We start from the raw sequence: 16,455 nt of genomic DNA, 5'->3' as shown, positions 1-16,455 counted from the left end.
AAAGGACTTTTTATGTTTGTTTTGGGTACATTATGAAAGTAAGAGATAGAGTAAAAAAGTGGTATGGTAGAGAAGTCTTTAAGTGATGGTAAAAGGAAAAATGATAGCAGAGACCTGTGAAAGGCAGAATTAGGTATGGGAGGGTATCTGACCAGAACAGAGTGCCCCTAGCACTGTGAATGTTGGGTATCTTATGTCTCTGATATCAATTGCTGGAGCAATAGAGATGCTTTTACTTTTATGTTCTGCTGAGTCAGCTTCTCTGAAAGATTTCTGCTTTGGTACTGAGGGGATCTACTCTTTAATTCTGAAACTGCCAGAGACTGAGCTGCAGATTCTGAAGGTTATTGTATGTATGCAGTGAGCCTGTATAGTTTTTTCTAATGTTATTTTTAGTGGATTCATGAGTGCTAATCTAAAAGTTGTATGGCTTTTTTAAAAATCAAAATAGAATATTATAATGTTTATGTTGAATAATTATTTTCTTTAGACACCTCTAAATATTTAGAGTGACTGGTTTCTGTTGTCATTCCAGAAAGTGGCTAGATTGTTTATTTGTGTTGGGGCATTTTATGTTTTTAATGACAAAATTGTTATTCATGTAGAACATATGCCTCCCTTAAAAAAAAAAAAAAAAAAAGGAAACTACCCATTAAGCAGTTGCCCCCTACTCCCTCTTCTCCCTTGCTCCTGGTAACCACTGATTTGTATTCTATTCCTATGGATTTACCTATGCTAGATATTTCATGTAAATAGGATCATATAAAATGTGATTTTTGTCTCTGGCTTCCCTCACTTAGCATAACATCCATGTCATAGCATGTATCAGTTACTCCTTTTTTGGCTGAATAATATTTCATCATATGTATATACTACACATTTGTTTATCCATTTATCCATTGATGGACATTTGGGCTGTTTCCATCTTTTGGCGTCTTTTTTTTTGTTTTGTTTTTTTTTTTTTTTTTTTTTTGCTATTTCTTTGGGCCGCTCCCTCGGCATATGGAGGTTCCCAGGCTAGGGCTCGAATCGGAGCTGTAGCCACTGGCCTATGCCAGAGCCACCTCAACACGGGATCCGAGCCGCGTCTGCAACCTACACCACAGCTCACGGCAACGCCGGATCGTTAACCCACTGAGCAAGGGCAGGGACCGAACCCACAACCTCATGGTTCCTAGTCGGATTCGTTAACCACTGCACCACGACGGGAACTCCTTTTGGCGTCTTTTAATAGTGCTGCTATGAACATGCCCATACATGTACTTGAGTCCCTGTTTTCATTTCTTTGGGGTGTATACCTAGGAGTGGAATTGATGGTTCATATGTTGATTATATGTTTAACTTTTTTTAAAGAACCACCAGCCTGTTTTCCACAGAGCTGCACTTTGCATTCCCACCAGTAGTGTACAGTTTCTCCATATCTTTGCCAACATGTTATTTTCCTTTTTAAAAAATTATAGCTGTCTTGGGAGTTCCCGTCGTGGCGTAGTGGAAATGAATCTGACTAGTATCCTTGAGGATGTAGGTTCGACCCCTGGACTCACTCAGTGATTTAAGGATCCAGTGTTGCTGCAAGCTGCAGCATAGGTTGCTCATGTGGCTTGGGTCTGGCTTTTCTGTAGCTGTGGTGTGGGCCAGCAGCTACAGCTTTGATTTGACCCCTAGCCTGGAAACTTCCATATGCTGCAGGTGCAGCCCTAAAAAGTTAAAAAAAAAAGTGGTCAGAAGATCTGAACAGACATTTTTCCAAAGAAGACAGATGGCCAAAAAGCACATGAAAAGATGCTCAATATCACTAATTATTAGAGAAATGCAAATGAAAACTACATTGAGGTATCACCTCATGTCAGTCACAATGGCCATCATCAAAAAGTCTATAGACAGTGTATGCTGGAGAGGGTGTGGAGAAAAAGGAACCCTCCTACACTGTTGGTGGAAATGTAAGCTGGTACCATCACTATGGAGAACAATATGGAGGTTCCTTAAAAAGCAATATAGAACTACCATAAGATCAGCAATCCCAATCCTGGCATGTATCTAGTAAAAACCATAATATGAAAAGATACATGTGCCCCAATGTTCATTGCAGCACTTTTTACAATAGTCAGAACTTGGAAGCAACCTATGTGTCCATCAACAGAGGATTAGATAAAGATGTGATACATATATATACAATGGAATATTACTCATTGATAAAAAAGAATGAAATAATGCCATTTGCAGCAATGTAGATGGACCTAGAAATTAGTATACTAAGTCAGAAAAAAACAACTATATGAGACCACTGATATGTGGAATCTAATTAAAAATAACACAAAAGAAGTTATGAAACAAACAGACTCAAAGATTTCAAACAAACTTATGGTTATCAAAGGGGAAACGTGGGGTAGGGAGGGATAAATTAGGGTGTTGGGATTGACAAATACACATTACTGCATATAAAACAAAATAGATAGGTAACAAGGACCTACTACCTAGGTAGGTAACAGCACAAGGAAATCTACTCAATATTAACCTAAGTGTAATCCTATATGGGAAAAGAATCTGAAAAGGAATGGATATATATATCTGTATAACTGATTTACTTTGCTGTATACCTAAAACTAGCACAACTTTGTAAAGTCAGTTATACTCCAATAAAATTGAAAAAAAAAAAACAAACAAAAACTATAGCCATCTCAATGTAAAGTGGCACCTCATTATGGTTTTGATTTGGAGTCCTTCCTTCTTTTTTGAATGGAGTGTATTCTTGAAGTTGATTTTTATTTTTATTTTTTTTTTGCCTTTTTTTTTTTTAAGGGCTGCACGTGTGGTATATGGAAGTTCCCAGGCCAGGGGTCACCTTGGAGCTGCAGCTGCCAGCCTGTGCCACAGCAACGCAGGATCTGAGTCGCGTCATTGACCTATACACCACAGTTCATGGCAGTGCCGGCTCCTTAACCCACTGAGCAAGGCCAGGGATTGAACCTACATCCTCATGGATACTAGTCTGGTTTGTTATTGCAGAGCCACAATGGAAACCCCCTAGAAGTTGATTTTTAAATTGGTTGGTTAACATTTGAAGTCTGTTTTTCCAAGAAAACTGTAATGTTGTAAGCAAGCCATGGTCATCTATTTAATGCATAAACTTCCTGAATTGTCTCTATAGGAATATAAGAACAGAGATAAAAGTTGAATATATTAAATATTCATTTATTTAACACTTATTGGATGCCCATTATGTGGCAGGCCCTAGATCAATTGTTGGAGCTATAACAAGAGAATTTAGATGGTTCTGTGCACTAAAGGAACTCACAGTGTGGCGAGACAGATGAAGATAAGATGCTCTAAGATCTGTGCCAATAGAGAGAAATGCAGTATGTGTGGTGTAGGAGCATTAATATCCTATGGTTTGCCTTGGAGCTTAGTGCCAGAATTTTACAGAGCCAGTAATTGAGGAGAGTTTCATATAATGTATGGTAATTTAACTGTTGACAAGGAAGGGAAAGCTTTTTTTGGATCAGGCTCTGCAAAGGCAGTAAAGGGTCAGAATATTTGGAGGACTTAAGCAAAAGATTATGGCTGAATCTGTAATGATAAGTGGGGAAGAGATGAGAAGAGACTGTGAAGGTATGTAGAGGACCTTGCATACCAGGTCAAGAGTTCAAATTTTAGCATATGGATAATGTGGCATCACTGAAAAAAATTTTTTTTTTTTATTTTTTTTGGCCGCTCCTGTGGTGTGTGGAAATTCCCAGGCCAGGAAATGAACCTGCACCACAGCAGTGACCCAAGCCACTGCAGTGAGAGCACTGGATCCCGAAACCTACTCTTCCACAAGAGGACTCCACTGAGGATTTTTAGTGGAAAAGTGACATACAATTTGTATTTTAGAAAGATCACCCTGATGTGTTATATAGAGTATGGATTGGAAGATGCAGTCAGGAATGCCAATTTAGAGGCTAGTGTTGTAGTTTCTGTGAGAAGTCATGAGGTCTTGGACCAAATCATTGACAGGCATAAAGAAGAGGACAACTGAGAAATACTAAAAGGAAGTAGGCTTAGTTAGACATGTGGAGGAGGAAGAGTACAAAGATGGCTTCAAGATTTCTGACTTAGGGTACTTTGGTGAAAAAAGGTAGTGGCATTCATCAAGATAGAACATATAGGATAAGCTTGATGATTCTGCTTTTGGATATGTTGAGTTTGAGATGCTTAATTAGATTATCTAGTTAGCTATTGAAAACACAGCTCTGGAACTTGAGACAGGCCTGTGGGGGTGGGGTGGAGGGAAGTGTCACATGAATGCTTGAGTGAGCAAGAGAACTACTTGGGAATCGTTATATGTGTAGGTAGTAGCTGAAATCAAGAGTGTAAACCAAAGCACTCAAAATGGAGATGAGTGTGGGGCAAAGATAGCTAATCCTGGGGGACACCATAGGAAAAGTGACAGAGTTAGGAGGAGAACAATGAGGGAGTGGTTGTACAAAATAGAAGAAATAATTTTAAAAAGAAGTGTTTAGTGCTTGCTGGAAGTCACATAAAATCCAGAAGAAGCATCATTGTCAGTGGCTGTTAGGAAGTTGAGGGTGTTGTTACTACCTAGAGATTACCTAAAAAAGGTGCCTGGAAGTGTATTTGCAGAGGGTTAAAAAATGGAAAAATGACGATAATAGTGAATATGGACTAGTCAGTCAAGATATGTTGTTGTAAATGGAAGGAGTGAAGGTGTAAGTTAGAGAGAGTGTAGATAAATAGGAATTCCTTCTTTGGAGGAAACTTTATTCGAATTGTTAGCCCTTGACAACAGGATTTCCCCAATATGCTATGCAATTTATAGAAGAGGGCAAGGAGCACCGTCAGAGCCTGGGAAGGGAGAGTGAGAATAGAAACAGGGGTGGTGATGGTGGTGATGCTGCTAATAATAATGGCTAACATTTATTGAGTGCATATTGTGTGTCACATGAAGATTTTAAATAATTTGACCGGGCTGTTATTTCTCATAGCTGTTACATGGTAAAGCTCAACTTGAACCTAATTAATAAGGAACCACTGTCTCTGCACTAGATGGTGAGAAGCAAGGAAGGGAATAGGTGTAAAGAGTGGTTGGTACCAGCTACCATGTCCTTCTGATCTCTACCCTGCTTCTTCTGAGAAAATGCGTAGTCCTCATCTGGCTTCTGCTTTCCAAAATGCCTGCTGTGATAAGTGTCATTGTGCTTCCTTGTTTCCTTTTCCACTAGTAACTACCTCTTGTGGTTTCCTTCAAGAGTTTCTGTTAGCTTATTGGAGGTTTTTATTGCTAAAAATAAGGAAATAAATACATTTAAAAGACTGTTAGTATGCTTATGAAAAAGTAAAGTCACCCTTATGTGACAATACTAGTCCTTAGGTATTTGAAAAACTAGTTTCAGGAGTTCTCTTGTGGCTCAGCAGGTTACGGATTTGGTGGTGTCACTGCAGCACCTCAGGTTGCTTCTGTGGTGTGGGTTCCATCCCTGGTCTGGGAACTTCCACATGCTACAGGTGTGGCTAAAAAGAAAAAAAAAAAAAAAAAAAAACTAGTTTCAGAGGTAAAGCAAACTCTGTCAGTTATGAATGTTTAATTCCTAAAAAGCAAGGTTTCTGGGCTGGGATTGTGGCTTTTCTTTTGGTTGGGGGAGAGGGGAGGAGAATTGGGGCAATATCTGAAGATAATCAGTCAAGGAAGTCAGTGCTATGGTGTGAGATGGCAGCGGGATTGAATGAAGGATGTTTAAGTGTTTTACACTTGACCCTGCCTCCCATTTGCTCTTACCGCTACCCATGACCGATCAGTTTGTGGCAACGTAGGCTCTGGGGAACAGGGAGGAATGTTCCAGGCAGAGACATTGGGTAACTTGACTGAATTTCTGTAAATACCAGGCCTCAAGGTTTGATAGTTTAGCTTATGTAACCGTCTCTATTGATATCTCCATGTTTTTCAAAATAGAGGTTTATATTTTTTCTTTGGTTTTATAGTTACCGGTATGAAAGATCCTTAGTATAAATGATAGTTTCATTTTACACTCACTTTTAAAAATAAGATGACTTACAAAGGATTTCTTAATCTGAAAAGTTTCCAGAGTCAATGTGGACAGTGACAGAATTTTTACTTTTTTACTCGGTTTTGGTTTTTCCAAACTATATTTTGCCCATTCGTATTTTGATTTTTGTCTATTTCTAGTCTCAAATTCAAGGCATCAGTTTTTATAGTAGTTTTTGCCCTTGTTGTCATATGGTTGTATATATACCACTCAATCTATTTAAGGAGAAGGAAATCACAAATCTATCTACTTAAGGAGATAGGAATTTTATGTATATGGAAATATGTGTATGAAATTGGAGTCCCCGTTGTGGCTCAGCAGGTTAAGGACCCAACCTTGTCTCTGAGGATGCGGATTCGATCTCTGGCCTGGCGCAGTAGGTTAAGGATCCAGTGTTGCCGCAGGCTGCAGCATAGGTCACAGATTCGGCTTAGATCCCATGTTGCTGTGGCCATGGTATAGGCCTCAGCTGCAGCTCTAATTCGACTCCTGGCCCAGGAACTCCCATATGCTGCAGGTACGGCCATAAAAAGAAAAAAAGAAAGAAATAAGAACTCTATAACTGAGACTGTATTTATTTCTTCTGAGTTTGCTAAATTGCCTAGATTGGTAAAAAGAATACACCAGGTATTAAGTAAATAGTGTATAGAAAATCTGGAGAACAATAAGCAACCATATCTCTATCAAATCTTTTTAAATCAAAAGCAAAATACATATTAATTTATATCCTAATCCATTTTAGTTCCTGTTCAAGTAAGCAGTATGTAAGCCAAACCAGCACATGTGTTACAGTAACTGCAAATTGGGTTGCTGTTCATTTTTAAGTATATTTCCTTTTCTGTGGTAATTGTACGTGCTGCTTGCTCTCTTTTCATAGTTTAGAGAATGCAGGCACTGTATTTGAATAATAAAGCTTCTAGGAGTTCCTGTCTTGGCGCAGTGGTTAACGAATCCCACTAGGAACCATGAGGTTGCGGGTCCCTGCCCTTGCACAGCGGGTTAACGATCTGGCGTTGCCGTGAGCTGTGGTGTAGGTTGCAGACGCGGCTCGCGTCCGGAGTTGCGGTGGCTCTGGCGTAGGCTGGCAGCTACAGCTCCGATTAGACCCCTAGCCTGGGAACCTCCATATACCGCAGGAGCGGCCCAAGAAATAGCAAAAAGAGGAGTTCCCGTCGTGGCGCAGTGGTTAACGAATCCGACTAGGAACCATGAGGTTGCGGGTTCGGTCCCTGCCCTTGCTCAGTGGGTTAACGATCTGGCGTTGCCGTGAGCTGTGGTGTAGGTTGCAGACGCGGCTCGGATCCCACGTTGCTGTGGCTCTGGCGTAGGCCAGTGGCTACAGCTCCAATTCAACCCCTAGCCTGGGAACTTCCATATGCCGCGGGAGCGGCCCAAGAAATAGCAACAACAACAACAACAACAAAAAAAAAAAAAAAGAAAGAGCAAAAAGACCAAAAAAAAAAAAAAGCTTCTTAATGTGTTAACAGAAATGTACATTTAATGAGTACTATTTGGAAATAAATATTATCCATAGGCATGAAAAATTTGTTTTTTTTTTTTTTTTTTTTTTTTTTTTTTGGTCTTTTTAGGGCTGTACCTATGGGATATGGAGGTTCCCAGGCTAGGGGTCGAATTGGAGCTATGGCTGCCAGCCTACACCACAGCCATAGCAACGCCAGATCCGAACCAAATCTGTGACCTACACCACAGCTCACAGTAATGCCAGATCCTTAACCCACTGAACGAGGCCAGGGGTAGAACCGGCGTCCTCATGGATGCTAGTCAGATGCGTTTCCTCTGAGCCACAATGGGAAAGCTCATGAAAAGTTTTACTAGCATGTCTTTGTCTACATTTGTTAATGTATTCTCCTCATAAGTATGCCTCTACATCTGACTTTTTAAAAATTCAAGACTCCCTCTGTCAGATAGCACCTAGCAACTTGTGAAATAACACATAGGAGTTCACAAGGTTGTCCTTTGGGCCGTCTTTTTGCCATTTTTTGGGCCGCTCCTGCGGCATATGGAGGTTCCCAGGCTAGGGGTCCAATTGGAGCTGTAGCCGCCGGCCTATGCCAGAACCACAGCAACGCAGGATCCTAGCCGCATCTGCAACCTACACCACAGCTCATGGCAACACCGGATCGTTAACCCACTGAGCAAGGGCAGGGATCGAACCCGCAACCTCATGGTTCCTAGTCAGATTCGTTAACCACTTCGCCACGACAGGAACTCCAGGAACTCCAGGGCCGTCTTTTTTTTTACACACCTGCACTTTGACTCAGGGAAGTAGATTTACTATTTAATAGCCTTTTATGTTAGAGGACAGAAAGCAAGGTGGCATATTAGAAGAAGCCTAGACAAAAAAAATAAAATAAAATAAAATAAAATAAAATAAAGGGGAGTTCCCATCGTGGCGCAGTGGTTAACGAATCCGACTAGGAACCATGAGGTTGCGGGTTTGGTCCCTGCCCTTGCTCAGTGGGTTAACGATCCTGCGTTGCTGTGGCTCTGGTGTAGGCTGGCGGCCACATCTCCGATTAGACCCCTAGCCTGGGAACCTCCATATGCCGCCGGAGCGGCCCAAGAAATAGCAAAAAGCCAAAAAAATAAAATAAAATAAAATAAAAAAAGAAGAAGCCTGCACTTAGGAGATAAAGTCTTAGCCAGTTGGGTGATCTTGGCTGTCACCTAACCTCACCGAGCCTAAGTTTCCTCATGTATGAAGTGGGGAACAATACCTGTCTCATAGGATGTGCAGGAGAATTACATGCAATAACATATTTTGAAATGCTTAGCATGTAATGGGTAGCCAGTAAACACTGGCATCTAGCTCCTTTTCTTCATTTCCAGGCCTCATCTCTCTCTCTCTCTCTCTCTTTTTTTTCAGGGCTACACCTGTGGGCATTTGGAAGTTTCCAGGCTAGGGGGTCAAATCAGAGCTGCAGCTGCTGGCCTACACCACAGCCATGGCAACGCATGATCTGAGCCACTTCTCTGACCTACACCATGGCTCATGGCCACTGAGCAAGGCCAGGGGTTGAACCTGTGTCCTCATGGATACTCGTCGGGTTTGCTAGTGCCCAGCCACGATGGGAACTCCCAGGCTTACTCTTGACTATATTTCCTTCTTTCTGATTGTTTCCAAAGATAGATTAATTTCTTTTGCATTTTCTTTTTCTTTTTTTTTTTTTTGCTGTTTCTTTGGGCCACTCCCGTGGCATATGGAGATTCCCAGGCTAGGGGTCTAATTGGAGCTGTAGCCGCAGGCCTACGCCAGAGCCACAGCAACTCGGGATCTGAGCCACGTCTGCAACCTATGCCACAGCTCACAGCAACGCCGGATCATCAACCCACTGAGCAGGAGCAGGGGCAGGGGTCGAACCCGCAACCTCATGGTTCCTAGTCAGATTCGTTAACCGCTGTGCCACGACGGGAACTCCTCTTTTGCATTTTCATATTTTAATAACTTCTCATCTCCTGGACATTTTTTTTTACCCAAATATTGTTCTGTGTTCTACCTGTAGATGAGCTGAGGAACCAGATAAGTTTTGTATCAGGTATTCACATACAACTTTTATGAAAGATGATTAGCATATCCTTCTATGTATTTCACATACTTTTTTCACAAAGGTTTTCATTCATATTGTGTCTGCTATGAACACATGGTTATAGTGCTATACATAATTTAAACCTTATTTAAACAAATCTATTTTCTACTTAAATAGTTTTATTAATACTGAATAGAATTTTAACATGTGTCTGTTTTATATGATTGCTCTTTGGAGGGGAGATAATACATGTATAAGGTATATAGTTTAATTTTGCTGTTCAGTATATTGGATGATTACTCTTTCCTCTTTAGTTATAAAAGTATTTTGTTCTAGGTGCCAGGATATGTCAGTAAACAAAACTGAGTCTTTGCTTTTGAAAAGCTTGCTTTCTAAAGTGAAAGCACTTCTTCCTATGTAAAATTTTTTATAATACACTTTTCTTTGCTTATACATACATATATACCGTGTGTCAAGGAGTTTTTATTTATTAAAGAATATGTTTTACGGGAATATTTGAAGCTATGGCGCAAATATTTGTGTCCCAAGATCTACTAATATCAAATACCAAAAATTCTTAAATCGAATATTCATTTCATTACATTTTCCATACTGGACAAAGTAATATTTTATTTGCTACAACTTAATTCATTATATAAAATATACTAATTTTGGAGGGAGTTCCCGTCGTGGCTCAGCAGTTAACAAATCTGAATAGCATCTGTGAGGACACAGGTTCGATCCCTGGCCTCGTTTAGTGGATTAGGGATCCAGCATTGTTGTGAGCTGTGGTGTAGGTCGCAGACGAAGCTTGGATCTGGCATTGCTGTTGCTGTGGTGTAGGCCAGCGGCTATAGCTTCTATTGGATCCCTAGCTTTGGAATCTCCATATGCTGTGGATGTGGCCCTAAAAAGACAAAAAAAAAATATATATATATATATGTATATATATATATATATACATATATATATATATATACTTATCTTGGAGGTCAAACATTGGCTTGCAGGTTGAAATTATTTTCCATTCATTTAGTAAATTTTTTTTTTTTTTTGAGGCCCTCCTATATTCCTAGGTTCTGTCTTAAAACTAACCTAAGGCAGAGAATTTAAGCTCAGGTCCAGATTCTAACCTTTTTCCTTTGCTTTTAGTTTTTGTTTGTTTGTTTGTTTGCTTACTTTTTAGGGCCGTGCCTGTGACATATGGAAATTCCCAGGCTAGGTGTCCAATTGGAGCTGCAGCTGCCGGCCTGCACCACAGCCAAAGCAACGCCAGATCTGAGCCGCATCTATGACCTACACCACAGCTCACAGCAGTGCCAGATCCTTAACCCACTGAGCAAGGCCAGGGATGGAACCTGAGTCCTCATGGATACTAGTCAGGTTCGTTACCACTTAGCCACAACAAGAACTCCTGTTTGCTTTTCTTCATGCCACATATTCTGGGGTTTAGGACTGTGGAGCTGAATAAATTGGTCAAGAGAATGACCAGTTTGGGTTTAGTTACTGTGCAGTCATTACTGACCTTGGAAAGAATTTCTTCAAAATGGTCGGGGGAAGAAAAGCTTATTATAGGAAGCTAGGGAAATACAGGGTTATAAGGAAATTGAAGTATCAATTGTAGGTGATTCTTCTTAATATCTTGGTATTAAGTAGAAGGGGAATTCATGCAAGGGCTTGGAAGTACTAGGAACTAGTGGAGGAAACTTCCAAAACAAAGGATATGTGAGGGTTGTAAGAGAGAGCAAAGAGTTGAGGACCAAGTTACTAAATAACATGGAGAAGAGATAACTGAAACCATAATGTCCCAAAGGAACGAAAGAAGTTACTAGGACATAAGTAAAAGTGCTTAGAAGAGTAGAGAGAAAACTTCGTTTAAGAGGGAGAGATGAGAATGAATGAAAATAAAAGTACTTTAAAATAGAGAAATGGAATGGTTATATCACTCAAAAGATAGCCTTTAATCTTCTCATAAAGTAGAAGATAGGATCATTTGCTGAATGGAATAGGATGAGAGGGAAAATTAAACAGGGGAAAATATTCTTCCGTAGAAACATACTTGGAAATCAGTTGCAGCAGTGATATCCCACCTGAGGTTATTGTGGATGTTATAGCGATCAACAATATCCTAATGTCCTATAGCAGGAGTTGGCAAACTACAGCCCTAGGGCCACATTCAGCCCATGTAGCCTGTGAGCTAAGAATAGTTTTTATGTTTATACAGGGTTTTTTTTTTAAAAAAACAAGCAAACAAAGAGACAAAGAATGTGTGACAGAGGCCATATGTGGCCTTCAGAGCCTAAAATATTTACTGTCTGGTCCCTTACAGAAAAAATTACTGACCCTTGGTTCGGTAGCTCAGGATACCAAATAGCAAATGTTAGTGTGACTCAGAGGTGGGAGCTGACATGCTGGACATAGTCAAAGATCAGGAGGTGATAATCTAAGGGATACTAGTTAGAGGGGTGTTGCTGGAGGTGAACAGTTGGGTACAGGTTGATAGAGTAAAGTAAAGCCATACAAAAGCTAATACAGGGAGTTCCCGTCGTAGCTCAGTGGTTGACGAATCCGACTAGGAACCATGAGGTTGTGGGTTTGGTCCCTGGCCTTGCTCAGTGGGTTAACGATCTGGCGTTGTCTTTGAGCTGTGGTGTAGGTTGCAGACGAGTCTCGGATCCTGTGTTGCTGTGGCTCTGGTGTAGGCCGGCGGCTATGGCTCCAGTTGGACCCCTAGCCTGGGAACTTCCATATGCTGCGGGAGCGGCCCAAGAAATGACAAAAAGACAAAAAAAAAAAAAAAAAACTAATACATTGGATGAAAATGGAGAAGGCTTATAATGAGGATGAAAAGTGGGATCATTTGGTGTGAAGCAAAGATAACAGATAAAGAAGTTGGAGGCAGAGAAAAAAAGCACAATTGATTATCTTGGATATAGAATAGCTTCAGAAATTATCTAATGATGAGGTCAGGATGATGAAGCATCAGAAATACGATGATGAAATTCCTAAAGATAATAACAGGGATAACAGGGAAACTCATTTAAGAAGAAGTAATGTGAATTAGGTTACTGGAGTTATTTGAAGAAAGTGGGAGCGAGAGTGGAGTATGAGATATATGAGGATAAAGAGTTAAAGAGAGGCTGGTGTAAGTAGGCGAATTACTATAAATAAAGGGAGCAGGAAAGTGATGGTGGCGGTTAAGAGGTCCTCCATTTGCCCTGGCAGATGAGAGAAGACTGTTCCATCCTCTTGACTTGGTAATTGATAGAAGTAGATAAAAAAGTCTGCAGGGAAGATCTGGTATTCTCTATTGAAAGGCAGATTTACACATGACTTTTGTCAATCGGAGAAGCAAAGTGATAGATTGGTTTCAAGTTGTAAAAATGAAGCCCTCAAAATAAAAGTAGATGATTTTTTTTTGCATAGTTGTATAAATGTCTTACTTATATAGCTCTTCTTGTAAAGACTTTTTGACATTAATAGTGTTTACTATGTAAAATTCATTTTTTTGTACTAATGAAATTAATAAGGGATTAATGCTAAAAATAATCTCTTTTTACTTAACTGAACATAGAGAAAAGTAACCTGGCAGGGAACATTCACTTGAAATATTAACTGTCTTGATTGGGCTACCAAGTAACTAAGTAAATACAAATCACTTGGATGAGATAGTGGTCCTTACATGACATCATTAATGTAGAATCTATATTATAGTATATGAAGCTTTACTATTAAACATACATAAAGGAACATAATGTGTTTTAGCCATTAAGAATAAGAAGGGGGAGTTCCTGTGGTGGCACAGCAGTAACAAGCCTGACTAATAACCATGAGGATGCAGGTTTGATCCCTGGCTTTGCTCGGTGGGTTAAGGATCTGGCGTTGCCGTGAGCTGCAGTGTAGTTTGCAGACATGGTTTGTATCCTGCCTTGCTATGGCTGTGGTGTAGGCTGGCAGCTACAGCTCTCTTTCGACCCCTAGCCTGGAAACGTCCATATGCTGTGGATGTGACCCTAAAAAGACCAAAAAAAAAAAAAAAAAAAAGTCAGAGGGATTCCCCTGGTCTCTAAAAGACAAAGCAAATGTCATTGGTAGCTGCTTTGCTATGTTTTTCCATATTGATAGGTAAAACAATTTCTGTATATGGCATAATTGGATAGTATTTTCTTAAGGAAAAACTCTTTTCTGTGCTAAGGACTAAAAACAAGAGAAGCATACAAAAGGTAAATTGCTAGAAATTTTCACTGTGCTGATAAGTTTGAAGTTACTTGTTACTGTTATAAAAACCTCTATTTTTTTCTGGAGAATTAGACTATTTCTTGATAAACTGGAATCTTAAATACTTAGAACTTGATTAAATGGTACTTTTAAGTGGTTTTTAATGAATAACATGGAATATTTTTAAAGGTCGAGTTAAATTTCTCTTGTCTTGTAAGAAGAAATTACCTTATGTCATTTAATTTTCTTTTCATGTTGTGTTTTTTTCCTTAGTTCCCATTACAAAGAATATAGCAAAAACATCTTCTTCTTCCAAAGCAACCCAGCGTTCAATGCAGTCTCCACAGAAAACTGCTGTAATATTACCAACACAGCAGATCAAGAAATCAGGTCGGGCTAAACCACCCGGTCATACTTCAGCCCCTAAGAAGGGAAGTTCTGCTAAAAATAGCGCACCAAGGAAAAAAGGTCCAAACTCAGGAAAAAAGGTTAGTTAGGTCTCTTACTAAGAGTGTGATCCCTTTGGGAATGTGCCAAGAGTATGTAAGGCTTTTTAAGCCCTATATAGCCATCAAGATTGGTATTTCTTTTCTTGGATCAACTTAAAACTGAATCGTGTTCAGTCTCTTTAAAACCACATTCAAAATACTGCATGGGTATATTTATGTTCAGGCCAGTTTATTTAAAACTCATTATACTTTAAAAATCAATGTGGAGTCCCCTCGTGGCTCAGTGGGTTAAGGATCTGGTATCACTGCTGTGGATCTAGTTATTACAGTGGTGCAGGTTCAGTCCCTCACCTGGGAAACTTCCATGTGCCACAGGTGCAACTGAAATAATAATAAATCAGTAAAAATCAATGTGAAGTAAATTTTACTGTACATAAATTATACCTCAGTAAAATGGAGGGAAGGGTGAAGTCAGTGTGATAAATCCAGTGATGCATGAGTCACATCGTACCTGACTCCCTCGAAGAAAACAACTCTAAAACCTTTTAAGTAATAGAAAAAGCAGCTACTGGAAGACACTGGACAGTGGATGGAAGCAGGCAGACTCTGGTTGGGGGGAATACACACAGCAGGAAGGGTGTTGTATAAAACTCTGTCTGGCAAAAATACTCTTCATGAGTGATGGTGAATTAAAGGCATTTTCAGATAAAGGACATACAAAAAAATCCATGACTGGAAGACAAACACTAAGAAATACTGAAGGAAGTTTATCTCTGGATAAAGGCAAATGACTTTCTTTTTGCTCTTCTCAATTTATTTTAAAAATATGACTGTTTAAAGCAATAATTATAATATAGTTTCGTAGGGTATAACATAAATAGATTATGTAATACATGAAGTGTAGTATAAAGGCTTGGGGTGGAGTATATGGATTTGTATCATTGCAGGGTTTAAGTATTTTCTGTATACAATAGAGATTGAACATTATTCAGTTTTAAGTTGATCTAAGAAAAAGAAGTCAAAGGATCTAGGTTTCACATTTTTAAAATACTGAAATAACGAGACTATATTGACGTAATAAATTGTAATTTAATACTTTCAACATAACATAATTATAGAGTTCCCACTGTGGTACAGTGGGTTAAGAATCCGATTGCAGTGGCTCGGGTTGCAGCTTTTCTGATACTGGACAGTCATGTCTGAAGATAGCCCCAAGAAAATCTTAAGAGTTGATATAAAACAAGCAAAACACTTGTGATGTTTAACAGTGCTCAGAAGACATTTGCTTATCACATACAACAGGCATAATTTTGTATGGACTTCAGCAAGCCACTTATAATTTTGTCAAAGTGATATGTAGTATGTAGGCTAGATACGGTTAAAAAAAAACAGCAACCCTGATGAGTTAGTGCTTTCTGAAGACAAACTATCCCCTGCCTTATTGAGGCCCCCCACCCTCATTTGATGAATTGCTGGGTTAGATTTCCAGACTGCTTTAGCAGTGTAAAAAAAAAAACTCACAGGGACCCAATGAATAAATAAATAAAACAGTTTTTACAGAGTGAATTATTTTGGCTAAGATACAACTAGTTGGAGCAGGGGTAGCATTGAGAATCCCAGCCTCTTGGTCTCTTCCTCTCCTACCTGGCCAGCTTATGGGCCCCTTTTAGCAGCCCAGTTTGAAAAATGGGCTGACACAGGGCTTTCCAACCCTGAGGACTTCTGACAACTGATTATTTGTGAACTAGGATGCCAATAATTTTATGACCTCTCCTTATCTAGGAATATTTTTTTTTTAACAGGAGAAATGTATTCCTGTTATGTGTTCCACATCTTCAGCTTCTTTAAATGCGCTGGCCAGAGAACGTGGTGGTGTTTCATGTGATAAGGATGCTGTTCCTGGGTCATCTAAAATAGTGATGTCTACAGGTAAATTAATATTTGTAAAAAGTATAAAACTAGGTATTTTTATTGTATTATTTTCAGTGTCTTTGAAGTCCTGGATATAAAGTAAGAAAAGATAATAAACATTCAACATTTCTCACATTATAGTATTTTGATGTTCTGGTTGTTCATTTTGATGTAAGGAAATAGTCTGTTTAAATACATGAGTTGAAATTTCAGTGCCCTTAAGATATTTTATCTATCTTGTAAGATTTATGAAATTTATATTATTGTCATATCTCTTCTTGTTTT

General features: G+C 39.4%; 1 protein-coding gene across 4 annotated transcripts in view; it reads left to right on the top strand.

Moving 5' to 3' along the window:
• Positions 1-16,455, top strand: part of SCML2 (sex comb on midleg like 2 (Drosophila)) — a 107,660-nt gene that overhangs the window by 72,760 nt on the left and 18,445 nt on the right. For all 4 annotated transcript variants that reach the window (XM_013985953.2, XM_003134958.5, XM_005673471.2 and 1 more), the window contains exons 8-9: positions 14,084-14,298; positions 16,062-16,188. In XM_013985953.2, the coding sequence (XP_013841407.1) occupies positions 14,084-14,298; positions 16,062-16,188 (342 nt within the window). The remainder of the gene's footprint in view (positions 1-14,083; positions 14,299-16,061; positions 16,189-16,455) is intronic.

The sequence above is a fragment of the Sus scrofa genome, chromosome X, assembly GCF_000003025.6.
Source record: "Sus scrofa isolate TJ Tabasco breed Duroc chromosome X, Sscrofa11.1, whole genome shotgun sequence".
NCBI classification, from domain to species: Eukaryota; Metazoa; Chordata; class Mammalia; order Artiodactyla; family Suidae; genus Sus; species Sus scrofa.
This window is presented reverse-complemented; position numbering and strand designations above follow the sequence as displayed.